At 38.3% G+C, this 13,840-nt stretch overlaps 1 protein-coding gene across 2 annotated transcripts in view; it reads right to left on the bottom strand.

Annotated features, from left to right (window-relative positions):
• ACER3 (alkaline ceramidase 3) overlaps positions 1-13,840 on the bottom strand; it is a 59,528-nt gene that overhangs the window by 12,415 nt on the left and 33,273 nt on the right. For both annotated transcript variants that reach the window (XM_056328151.1, XM_056328152.1), the window contains 4 exons: positions 13,742-13,794; positions 11,468-11,549; positions 10,309-10,344; positions 2,219-2,277 (listed from right to left, as the gene is read on the bottom strand). In XM_056328151.1, the coding sequence (XP_056184126.1) occupies positions 2,219-2,277; positions 10,309-10,344; positions 11,468-11,549; positions 13,742-13,794 (230 nt within the window). The remainder of the gene's footprint in view (positions 1-2,218; positions 2,278-10,308; positions 10,345-11,467; positions 11,550-13,741; positions 13,795-13,840) is intronic.

Here is a 13,840-nt window from a genome sequence, read left to right as displayed (position 1 = left end):
CAACTCAGTGCTCTAGAGACATAAGCAAGCCCAGGACATGAAAAAGCACTAAATGGTATGTTATACATGCTGGTAATTAGGTAATTATAGCTAGAATTGTTCAGGGAATAAATGGTGGTGTTTTGTGAGGGAATGAGAGAGAAGCTAGCATCACTTATTAATGGGGAACATGCTTTGTGAGCAAAGAACACTTGCCAAGTAGTTATCTTGGGAAGGAAGCAGACCCAAGAAAGAGATGGAAAGTGCAGGGGAATCGGGCAGGAACAGCAACACATGATGAGGATCGGAGGAGGCAGCGGCCTGGAAAGAATACCACGCTGCTATTTGAGATATTTACTCTAAGCTCAGAGGAACTTCAAGCCCCACGCTATGGAATAGGAGTGATAGGAAGCTAACATATATTAAGAAAGAAAAAAATAAGCAGAAATTGGGGTAGATATGTAAGTTGAAAAGGGCTTGGACAAGTGTAGTGCCACTAATGGAGAGACAGGAATATGTTTTAGTAACCCAGAAAAATAAAACCAAAAGTGTACTTGGGGATGACTTCTAGAGGAAAGAAAGGGTACCTTCCAGTTGGCACAACTGATCTAGCAGAAGTAATTTAAAATTAATCATACTTTAGTTAAAATTTAGAAGTAGTTTAAACCTACTTCGCTCCTCATCTCAACTTTCTAACCAGCTTGCATAACATAACCACAGGGGGAAGCAAGTAGGGCCATGTTACAATGAAGTGATCTAGCTAGTTAAGAAAATACACTCCCAAACCCCTAAAACTGAAGCAAAAAAGTAGGTGGAACTTCAGAGACTGATATTTGCTGGAGGAAGACAATGAATGATGCCCTGTGAGGGAGGATGGCACTGTTATTGATAGCGCCGGAAGACAATGAAACTCTCTAGAAATAATGAGAATGCACAAGTGTGTGGTATTTGCAGAACTGGAAAGATAGCAGGGCCAGGGGTTTGCCTATACAGACAGAAATAAATATAATCTAAGTGACTAGAACTGTGCTAAATCCTTTTATATGAATGGAATTAAAACCACTTGAACTTGATTCAACTTAGTTTCCCTTGGAAGTGAATTAAGAATCACAGAATCGTTTCAGATTAAGGTAACATCATTTAAGATCTCCAAGCTAGGATTAAAGTTTCCATGTTCATGGGTTTGAAAAGTGCCTTTAAACTGATGATTGTTTCTAAAGCTGCAAGTAACACGCCATCAGTTTTAAGTTCTTCTTGCTTAACGGAAGTCTGAACAATTACACTTGGTCTGTGGGGATCTCTTGGGGAAAGTCAAACCAAATTAGCTGAAACTGCAATTGGAAGGAAATTCAATGAATCTACTTTAAGTTCACACCTTTTGTTAAATTCTTCCATGTTTTTCTGAACAGATACGTGTGTAACTCAACCAAGTTTAACAAAAAGCACATTTAGAATGAAGATAGTAGAGAGAAAACAGTAATTTTCAGTGGCAAACCCCAAACACATGAGAACACCAACTGTTCACAGGGGAGAGAGAGGAAGGGGCAACCAACTGAGCGCCCCTGAGAGCTAAAGGTATGTGTTTACTCCAACAGACTAAATTCTTTCTTCGTCACTTCTACCCACCAAGTCTGTACTTCGATGATGCAAACATTTCTCAATGTCTCCTGCCATTTCTAATACCTTTTTTTGTTATACATAGCTCCTTATTTCAATTTCCATAACATATGACTGCACCCAGTCAAAACCGTAAGGGAAAGTATCATTTAGTGTTCTGTGTTACTATGTTTTACATTTGAATTTTAGACACTGAAGTAGGGAAGAGCAAAGGAAAATATTAACTGATGGTTCAGGTCTGCGGTCTTACTCTCACCTCTCCCCAATTATCATCATTAGGGTTGGATGCTGGCAATAGATTTCACATGTTACCCAGCAATATGGAGACAGAAACTTCATTTCCCTTAAAGTCCCAGGCTAACAGCCGAAGCCACCAGCAGAACGCCTGGCAGTGAACACTGATCGTAAGTGCAGAGATCTCAGCTTTGTTTAATGTTATCCCAGCGGCTTCCCAAAAAATGCAAGATGACGAACCACTCCCTTTCAACCAATCACAGCACGAGCTAGCATTATGTACCTAGCTAAAAAAATTTGGCCATTGCCAATTTCTCATGTTAAGCCCACCAAAAAAGATGCAAATGCGAAGTTATATCTTATAATGCTGAACTAAATGGTTACTTACCATAATACTATATAAACAGATCGTAGAACTATAATGGAAACTAGTGTTCCATACATGACCTGGAAATAAAAACAGAGATAAAATTTAGCAGTTGGATTCAAGAGACTTTATAAAACACTACAGGAGTAAAAAAATTTTGAAGCCTCTGTTAATTCTTATTTCTTATTCTCATAAAAATAGCATCCTCTCTAACTTCCTCTCCAGATAGTTTTCCATAAAAGTTTCAAATATAGGTGTGATTATAAACCATGCCCTTTACGCAATTACAGGAAGTCAGTTGTGCAAAACTTTCCCTTTTCTGAATTAGGAAGCAAACACTAGATGGCACTCAGTAAGCACGCTGAAACCAAAATGGTAACGAACTCCTACCATCTCTTCTCTATCTGTGCATTTTAGCCCAGGATTGCACAAGCATCAGCTAACACTGTTTTTGAAACCTGTATTTTCTTCACTGATATTTGATGAATATATTTTCCTGAAAGCAAATACCTGAGACTGCATAGGCAGCATGCCCATACTGAGCACCAGTATGGGAGAAACTTCCAAGGAAGCATTTAAAACAGACTTACAGATTATCGGGATGCAGTCTAATTATATAGTGGGAAGGCTGCATGCTCTGAAAAGATCCCTGAGCAAAATCTGGCTCACTGTAGGCTTGACGAATCTGAATGTAATTGCCTGACTTATATAAAAAGTCAAAGTAATAATTTATTTTCTGCCTTGTGATCTTTAAATCACTCTCTTTTTTCACAAGCTTAGTATCCACATAACACCATCTCCAAGACGTACAGACTAAAGAAGAGAAGAAATGTGATCATCCATGCCTGAAAAGTGATGTAGAAGCCACTGCAGCAGGGAGGATTTTCAGACACTGGTGACATGAAATGACTCTCCATGCTTTTTGTTCCGAACACTGTTTTCCTCCCGCCAAAAGGCAGTTCGTTGCAAGCAGTTGTGCCTTGCTCTTTGCTTTGCTACAGTGGCTCACAAGCCCCTCACTATTTTTCCATTCCTTGTTCACTGACTTTCCTTTCTCATTTTGTTTTTAGTTAACTCCCAGCTAATGCTGCCTTTGTTTTCTTCATGTGAAACAGAGAAATGACAAACGTTTGCTGCCTATTTTTAAAAGCCACTAAACTTCACAGAGTTGTGCTTAGAAACTAGTGTCCTTACCATGTTCTCCTGACCTCCTCATACCTTTCTTCTTTTAAACTACATTGTCTTCAAGACAAGGACCAGCCTCTTACTCTGCTGTAACTGGGGCATTCGGCTATTACCATCCTGCAAGCATATGCACATGTCTAGTCACCTGACACAAACCACATTGCTGCAATAATGCAAAGTGAAACCTACCTTTCAAAAGTCCATAAAGGCAAATTTTCAAACTTGTTTAGCTTTAAGGATGAGGTTAGTAACACACACCATATTATGAGTGCATATATACAGAACAAGACAGACAACAGAGCCCTTATGTTTGACAACAGGTAAAAGTACGCTCCAATATTGACTATGCAAAGTCATTCAGCACAGCAGCTCTTTATTTGCACTCAGAGTGAGATCAAATAACTTCAGTAAACTACTACTACTCTGTGTTCTGCTCTGTAGAGCTAAACAAAGCAAAAGTATTTGAAAGGCTAATTGGTTCTGGCTTGTACTTCATACAAAACTGTTAGCAAATTCCAGTCCCCTTGCCGGGGTACAGCACAAATTGGGGGTAATAAAACCCCAACAAAACCTGCCAGACACAGCCTGAATATTAAGTGCTTATCAGTTCCACACTAAAGGTAGAAAGGGGACTGCTCAGGTGTGCTAGGCGCTGCATGCAGGTACAATTCTGTATCACTGACATTTTGCCTAAAAAGACTCCCTCATGTAAGAAATACAGACTATATTTAAAAGTTAAAGTACCGTTTACTTCATCAGCCTCATTTAAAACAGCCTGTTTCATTTTTCTAATCTAATAATTCTAAGAGAGGGATTGCACAGAGGAAGAAACTCACAGAAAGGCTCCTCTGGAACACAAATCACAATATAATGCCCTTTCCTTGCTCATCTCCTCTTTCTTATAACTTCCATTGCTAAAATGCTCTTCTCCAGCAGAGACACAGGAAAAAACCCATGAAGAGAAATTTCTATCATACTGGTTAGGAGTGTAACCACCTTTTTATTTTTTGCTTTTACCCAATTTGCTCTTGGGTTCTTTGCACAAGATGTTAAGAGTGTCAGACTGCGCCAAGAGAAACACATCTTATACAGAGCCCAAACCCCAGGTAAAACACAGGCTAAAAATGCTAATTTTTTTACAGCAGCTGCTAAAAGCAGGAAAGAGCAAAAGCTAAGAAAAGCTTTCTTTGTAAAGCCTCTGGCTCGGTATCTCCTAGTGACTTGCTTAATGGCTTGCAGAATAGGACAGTCTTAATGGAGGGAGGAAAGGAAAGAAATAAATACAAAGAACCTTGTAGTGACTGAAGAAAAATATGCCCACAGTTGACACTTCAATTTCTTGCCTTTTCCGCTCCCCCACACAAACAGGTTGTTAGCAGTAAAACACATTCATGTTTAAAAGCCTGTGAAAGACTGGAACAACAAACTGTTCTGCTCTGCACGCTCCAATCCTCCACGCTGAAGGCAAGCACTGAGGAGGCGTTGCCATGATATGCAGAGACTGTAGCTGCATGCCTCACTACAGCTGTTTCTTACTAGAAGCCTATAAACCAAGTTACACAACTTAGTTTATACTTCAGGGAGCAGTGCTTACTTTTATTCCTTTACCACCCATGGATTTACTATTCTCATCATGCCAAAAATTTGTTAGGTATTATCCGTACATCCAAAGAAGGATAAAGTATGAAAGAACTAAAAAAAAAAATATGAAATATCTGAAGTATTGACTCAAATTTTTCAATTCCTTTAGCTCCGTTTGTTCTTCTTCTTTAACTACCACATCACTTAAGTGACAGATCAAAACCAAGCAAGTTTTGTGCTGTTTTGTCTCACAGCACTTTTAAATTATAAGCCAAAGAACACCCTTGCACTACAATCGAAACAAAAGGAAACAACAGAAACTCATCATCTTTTGTTATCACTAGACAATTCCCTCTGCTGTTTAAGATGCAAATAAAGCGACAGGTATTTCAGCTTTGAAGCCTGTATCTTTGCAATGGGGAAAACCCCAAAGTCTTACTAATACCCCGTGGATTCCCTGGTATGAAGGGCAAATATGAAGAACATCCTTCTAATTCGCAAATGGGAAGCAAGCATTTCAGGGCTTAGTGTTGGCAGCATTTCTGATGTGGAGGCAGTTAGGCAAGCGATACAGATTCATTTATGCAAGTTGGAGGCAAGGTTGGTACTCCACACTGGGGGAAAGCATACAAAACTGGTTCTCCATCTACCCTTCTAGTACAGAAAGTAGCAACAGCCTGTTATATCCACTTCTCTGTTTCCCCTGCTCCTGGCCTTCTGCCCATCCTTGGTTAATAAAGCCCATTTATCAGCCTCAAATATTAGTGTACACATTGGAAACCGCACCAAGAGATTTTGGATTCTTGGCAACCATTGCTTACCTATTAATAAACCAACCAGCTATCAAAAGATAGCCTAAGTACTTGAGAGCTGGAAATTGTATTTGCAATTTACAACAAAGAAAACAGACTTCTACATGTTCTTGGATTTCTGGAAAATAAATCTGACGAGAGAGAAAAAGGAAGGGCAATCCCCACAATGACACTGAAAACACCAAATAACTCAGCATAGTTACGGCTGGTTTAGTACTACATGTTGCCTTGACAGCTCCTGAACTAACTAATTCAGATTACTAAGTTTGGTCCCGTTTAGAGGCATGTATGTGATGGCAAAGCAACACACAAGTCACTGCTGCTGCACAACACAGAGCAGCTCTGGAGAGCTCTGGAACACTGTCTGCAGCAGTAAACTGAGCCTCCCCTTTCAATGACTTGTAGAGGTGATCCTTTGGAGAGTCAGAGCATCCTTCCACATTCCCTAAGCTATTGTGCACGTAGAAGTACTAGCCAGAATGAAAGCTGTACTCGCTTTCTGGAAGACATCCCCAAACAAGCTGTGTAACAGAGTGAAATGTCTCTCAAATTAGTTTTACACGTGGTCTTCACCAAGGCAATGCCCAAGTAGAAAAAGCTCTGTGGTGAAGACATGCCCTGAAAAGGTCATTTTTCACAGACTGCTTGGCAACCGGAACATGTAGAAAGTAAGAACATATTTCACTAAAAGGCACAATATATTAAGCCACAAGCCTACGACTAACTGTTGCCTTAGCAGCAGGAGGGACTCTGGAGAGCTGCAGGACACGGAGTGAGTCCACACAGATTCCCCAAAATGGGGAGTCCCATGTCTGAACAGGTTGTTCCCTGACATAACATATTCTTCATGCAGTTTCAGGCTCCCATAGCTACTTCTACATACATGTTTCATCCTGTTTTCACTTCTTTCAATGCATTTGCATATTTAACACACCTGTGGAGAACAATTTTATTTTTTTTTTTTCATTGAGGCAAATGAAATACCTTTTCTCCCACGCTCACTCTCCCTCTTACCCAAAGTCATCTTAATTGGTAAATCTAATGGTATTTTATTTCTATCACTGTTGCAGAAAATTCACTGGTCATATTATTATGCCATGATCAGCAAACTCATCCAGGCACTCCCTCCCTCCTTCCTTTGGTGATCTGTATGCGGTTTAGAACAATAATAGTTCATATTTGCCCATCAGTGCATGCTCTTCCGTTCTGAATCATTTATCATCCTAATCCTCAAGGTCTCCCGGTTATCTCTGCATCACCTCCTCTGTACTCAGTGATGCCTCCGAATTGTGTATCTTCACAAGCATCACAAGTATTCACAGTACATGACTCTGGGTTTTGTGCTACAGGTCATTAAATAAAAACAGTCCCACTACTGATCCGAGAAAGTCCAGACTGAGACTGCTTTTCATCATCTCCTTTAGTCATTTTGCACTAGTCACTCCCTTAACACTATTTGCAATTCTCATACTGACCTACTTCTCCAGTTTGCTTAGTTTCTCATGGGACACCATAACAACACTTCTGAAACGTCTATACAAAAAAACATTTTAAAAATCACATTTCCTAATGTAAAAGAAACAGCTATTTAACCTAATTTTCTATTTACCTTTTGATTATTTGTTTGCTCAAAATTTGCTTCAAACTCTTGCAGCAGATGACTATGCAAATAAAACAGGTTTTTAGGTCTATTTCATTATTCACATAACTTAGCCCACTAGCTGAATGAGGGTTTTGATCACTAGAAGTGTATGGCCAGCACATGGTATGTAGCAAGTAAACACATCAAGATAGAAAACAATGCTTTGTGGGTGACAGCTTTCTAAGCCGTATCATATTAAAAAGGGAGCTACCCGTAAGGCTTGAGTCTAAAAGGTTAACTGCCAGTGTAATTTCTTCTGCTTCCAGGGCCATCTTATATTTGTGTATCTATGGATCACCCCACACCAGCAGCCAGACTTCCCCCATCCCCTTCCTTGTATAAGCACAAACATGCATGTGGTAAACAGGAATAAGCAACTCATTTGATTTAAAATTAATTCTTAGGAGACTTTAACCTGTTTTGTTCCCCAATCAAATTTACATCAGAGAGTAGATTTGTGTGCCAGATGGGAAAGAGGGGAGAGGCACAGATGTTTTCTTTGACAGTGGTGCTGGCTTTAAAACAACTAGAAAACCGGCATGCAGGGTTCTTTGGCACCATGAAAATTAGATATAACAGTGCTACAGAGATTTTGACATAAACAAGGTAATACATGCTTGTAAAGGCCACTGCTGTCTTTCACTTAATTGATGAGGCAGTAAAAAAATACCAGATCATTGTCAGGCAGGGAGGTGTTTTTTCCCTTCTAATGATGTGTAGCCTCCAACTGACCAAAGCATGCATCTCATCCCTCCTGCGGTTAAAGCGCTAAGACCTTCAGAGATCTGCAATATGTGGATGAAGAAAAAGAAGTTGGTCTCTGTTGCCACTGTGCCATGAATAACAAACTGAAATCCCCTTCATGCCCTGCTGGCAGTGAGCAATTTATGAGTCTTCAGTTGAGAAGGAAAGTAGAAAGTAATTCACTGAAAAAATGAGGCTTGGATCCTGGCTACTAAATATAATAGGGTCTTTTTCCATTCTTACTGCTCTCCTTTTGGGGGAAAAAAAAAAACCCTAGTGAAACAATGAACAATATAAAGTTGTCCATGTAGTTATTCCCCTTTTTGCAAGGCTGACAAATGATGATGATCACAGACAAATAGCTAGAGGAATAAAATGCTGCTCTGTCTCCTGATGCTGCTTTCCAACACAGTTATGGACCAAGACGGTGATTTAAACTATGATTGCACGATCATATTTAGCTTTAAGTCTATGAAACCCATTCAGTAGGAAAATACTTACTGAAATTATATTGAAGGGTTTTGTGTTATTTTTTTTCCCCATGTGCACTCTAAAATAAAGGACAAGCATTAAGAAAATAACCTTGCTTAGTGGTGCAGACAGAGAAATGTTTCCTCCGAATTTACAACGTATCTGGCAAAGAATGTGAAAAAATGAGTGCTGTACTTGAACACTTGGAATTTGGCCATAACTGTATGTTCTCTATAAAAATCAGTCTGGAAAGAGCACTTGTAAGAAGGCAAGCGCTTTTATGGCCCTAAATCTTTTCTACATTGATTCCTCATGTATATATTGTAACAGGGAATTCATATTCTAAACCTAAGAGAAACCAGATGCCAAAAATTAAAGGTCTGGAACAACAGCTTAAAGTTTCCCAATTTCCTTCTTTCCCAACATATCACAGTATCCGTCACCTTAGTATTTGTGACATGGGACAATACCTATGCCAATGCACCAAACTGAAAAACAGTGAAGCTGTGATGTGTTTATTGCCATAAATGTAGGTTGAGTAGATAACTGATTAAAGAAATAATATTCCAGTATCAGTAGTAAATTCTGCTACTTTGTCAACAAAATTACTTTAAGTCACTTCATAGAAAACCAGTTATAACCAGCTCAGTAAAAGCATCATAAATTGCTGCTTTCACCCCAGCCAGTATCTTCCTGCCAGAAACATAAGTTGGGGGAAAAAAAAGGTGGTCTTTAATTAACATTATATATAAAAACAAACAAACCCTGCACATTTCTATTTCTCTCTATAGGTAGAGTAACAATTCATGTTTCTAGGAGAGATTATTTGGAGCAGCTGGATATTTATTTTATTCATCAGTGCTTCACTAATCCACCAACAGGAATCACGTATCGTTTTTACAAATGCTGATGCAGCAGGCACATTTTGACAAGTGACGGCACCACCAATTTTAGAAATCCAGGCCTTAAAACTCTGTCCTGCAAAGAGCTCAGTGTTTTGCCTGGCAATTTTTCAGCTGTTATCCCTAATAAAAATATCATAAGTGCTGGAAAACGACTCATGGCATGCATAAACGAGCGTGATTTCTAACCTCCTGTGAAGAGAAGTGATAGAAGTCCTATCCCCACAGGCAACACATCCATGTTAATACTCTTGGGCTGCTACAAAAGGAACCTGTACCAAATATGCCATTAAGCCTGTAAGACCATTAACAGCCAGTCTGCTACGTAACCCTAGAAGACATGCTGTGTTTATAAAAAAAACAACAACCAACCAACCAACCTCATATGTTTAAGTGCAGAGGAGAACATGGTGCTAAGCCACATTATGATGTCAGGTCACAGTTTCACAGCAGCCACTAATGGCAAGAAGTGAACAAGGATTCATTAAGCCCTCCCTCTCACACACACCTTAGCCCATAGCAAGGGTTGCCACTGCTGAAAACCACATGGAATATTAGGTCAAATGCTAAAACACAGCATGCATTAAACCATTCTAGTTTTTCAGGTCACCAAGTAAAAGGACAGCAACGTGACAGACAGCAATGCCGCTTAAAGAAAAAGGCAAATTGCGCTTGCCTTCCATCTTCCTTCCAGCTATAAAATCCTGTGAAACATTCCGCTAAAACAGCATAGTTTAAAAACAAGATTAGCTTCTCCAACTGAGCAAGATTTACCTGATGGAATACAGGCTCTTTCAAGTTTAAGTAAACCTGGAAAGATTTAAAAAAAAAGAAAAAAAGAAAAAAGAAAAAGATAAATAACTTGCAATAGAGAACTATCATAACATTACTCATCTAAATATTGCCAAGACTTGTTCTGTTAGAACCAAGATGTGAGTGCCTACCCATGCACCATTAAAGTTGATTAAACATTTAAAGCTTCCACTGGCAAAACCTGAGGTTTTAACTGAAGACTTACTTTAAATTAAGAAGCACAAATAGAGACATTAACATTTAGAATCTCCTCATTTAATAGACTTACATACAAAAACGATGCAGAAATTAGACACATTCTCAGTAGGCACTATAAGAAAATTTACTTTGATTTGCTATGATTAGTGTTTTTGACAATGCTTCAATGCCTCATTTTACAGAAAGCTAATAGTTCTTCCTATTGTTAATGCAGTTCATTTAATTTCTGTTTTTGAAGAGAAGGGCACTAGACCTTAGGAATAACATGCCACAAGTGCAAAAAATTGTAGGAGGCACAGAAGAGAACAGACAAGTATTCTGAAGGCAGATGATCTATGATAGTCCTTTTTTAAGAAATAGTTATCAATAAAAATAACAAAGGTGATTTCTCTGTAGGTGACAGCCAGCACAATACTAATTTTATAAATAAAGGTAGCACACTGCACTGAGAAAGGCAATCAAATTAGCCATGACAGTTAAAATTCTTCTAATTTTTTTAACAGCTACATTCCTTTCTTATTCTGGCTGTTTTAAAACACCAGTCAATAACCTGACTGTGTATCGCAGTTCACTTTTTACAGTTGGTTGAACAGGATTATTCTCATTTCTGTAGATGAATTAAAGTAAGGGAAGATGAGGAATGCAGTTTGTCCAAGGTCTCATAACAAGTCAACAGTCACTGTTTCTCCACATTCCTATTCTAGCAACTGGATTACTGATTTTCTTCTTCATCTATTCTATACAGTGGTTTAGATAAAGGTTTCGGGTTTCTCTGGCCAGCACAATTTTCACAACGAAAGAACAATTTGTTCTTCCTGACTGGAAGTGAGAGCAATTCAGTACTGCATGTATAATGTGCTCTCACTGGCAGGAAAACTGTCAATCTACAGGTGAAAATACCGTATTAAAAGAAGTTACTTACTATGCTGACTACGAAGCTGTATGTTATTAACAAGAAAAGCAGTGGATAATTGACTGTGTTCTTGTACTTGAAACATTCATACCTGGAACAGAACATAAAGGAGAACAGTAACATTCATCACTTACCATATAAAGGATGCATTTTTCAAGGTGTATTATCACAAAATTTGTGAGAAAATTGATCCAAATAAGTCTTAGGCCCTTCAAGAAACTGTAGCTCCTCCAATAAAGATGTATCCTTTTAATATAGAAATTCACACTTCTACAATAATTGTTTTAAAAAAAATATAGTGTGAAAAAAACCCAATAACCTCATGCATATACAAAAAATAATGCAGTCAGTGGAAAGAGTTTGGGAAGCAGAAATGTTTTCAGAAGGTGCTTAAGGGGTGATAATGGATGGCAAATTAGAAGTAAGTTTAAAATGTAATACAGCTGCCAAAAAACATTACATCTGTGAGCTAAAGGCAGCGTGGGAAAGGGACTGCTTACCAAACAGTGAATTCGAGAGATCTGTTAAAATGCAGATTGTTTATGGCTTCACTACAGTCACAGCGCAGTAAATTTGCTAGATTGGGCACTGGTATAAGTGAAACGTAAAAAAACCCAACAACAACTAATTGCTCCCAGTATGTAAAACAAGTAATTAAAATTACTTCACAATCTCTGCACTACACTTCAGTCACAGTTGTGATGGAATTACACATCCCAGACCAGATCATCAGAAATAAGGTCCAAAAATCCCAACAAAACTTCACTCTGAGAAGCACAAAATCTTTAGGGCTAGAGGAACTTGTCTATGGAACTCCAAGTTACATCCACTTAGTTTATTTGTTTATGATCTTTTGAAAACAGACAGACACTATCATGGATGATTTAACGGAAACAAAGAAAAACCATGCAGGAATATCTGTGGGAAAAAAATTAATTTTAAGACAGCGCAATGTGCTACATTGCAAAACGGTTTGCCACAGTAATTATACAGCTTGAGAGTCAGTAGGACTGAATGACGTATAAGGGAATGTCCTGTGCAAAACCACCCCACCACCTACCCTGAAGAAAACCAAAACGATTATTAAAGGCCTACTAAACTAAGCATTAGCTCATTCTTCAGAACATTTTAATTACTACCAAGCATACATTCACAGAATCTTATTAGAGCTATAAATGCTGTAACAGGCTTCAACATTCTTGAAGAGAATAGAGTAACCATTGCACAAAATAAGAACGATTATTTTTGCAAACAGATTTTTATAGCCACTTCTCATCCTTTTCTCCAATCACATTCAAATCAGACAAAATAAATACAAAGGGAATTTCAAGGAGATAGGGAGCTACAATGCAAATATTTCCACTAACAGAGGCATTATGTTTCTGGTCCTGAGTTAGCACAAATCATGTAAATGTATGAATCACAAACTGACGGTAATTCCACAGATGTGGGTTTAGTCCTACAGCATCCCACCTCCATTGCAAGCTACCAGTAATTGTCACCAAAGACATTATAATATTCAATGACTGAATATTTGATATGTTTAAAAGCAGAAAGATAACCTTTGTCTTTTTGACTGCAACAAGTTGATTTATCATTTGGATTTTCCAAGCAACAGAACAAGTCATGTTAAATCCAGGCCTTGCAGCAACAGGTAAGAAAAAGCCAACTTATGGTATCTTTACAGTCACCAAATGCTACACTGCTCCCAAAATGAAACGGGAAAACATCCTGGCATGGCATTAAGCTGGCATGCATGTTTCAAGACACTCTCCACAAAAATACACACTCTTCATAAAATGAATTTCTTTAATTTTCCAGATGAGTGGAAAGCAGGTTTAACCAGAAATCTAAAATTTGCATTTGGAGTCAGACTACATCACAGAAATACAGCTCCAATAAATTACAATGTTGAGAATTTTGTCAGCATTACTGAAGTTGATGTTATTATGCCTACTGTTTACATACCAAGTAACACTGAGCTCTGGTTGCATACTACATAAAGTCTTTAACAAGAGGTTGTTTTTTTTCTTTTTTTTTTTTTTCTCCTAAAGAAACACTGGTAAAACATCTCTAAATTAGCAAAAACTAGCACTAAGGCCAGCCTGGTGCTCTAACGGCCAAGTCATAATGTTGTACTGTTAGCAAAACTGAGATCTCACTGAAATCAGTTGAAGCTTTAGTGTCACCCTCTCTGTACACTAGATTGGGCTTCACAGAATCTACATTTCAGAAGTTAGTATTTCATAAATATTCAGGAAAAAATATTTAACAAATACTTACAGGCAGTAAACAAACACGCAACAACTGTATATCATTGGCAGTTCATCCAACAGCTATAAAAAGCAAAGACATCAAAACATGAAAACTACTTTTAGCTTG

The sequence above is a fragment of the Falco biarmicus genome, chromosome 2 (genome assembly GCF_023638135.1).
Source record: "Falco biarmicus isolate bFalBia1 chromosome 2, bFalBia1.pri, whole genome shotgun sequence".
In the NCBI taxonomy this organism is placed as follows: domain Eukaryota; kingdom Metazoa; phylum Chordata; class Aves; order Falconiformes; family Falconidae; genus Falco; species Falco biarmicus.
The sequence above is the reverse complement of the archived record's forward strand: the minus strand, read 5'-3'. Positions and strand labels throughout refer to the sequence as shown.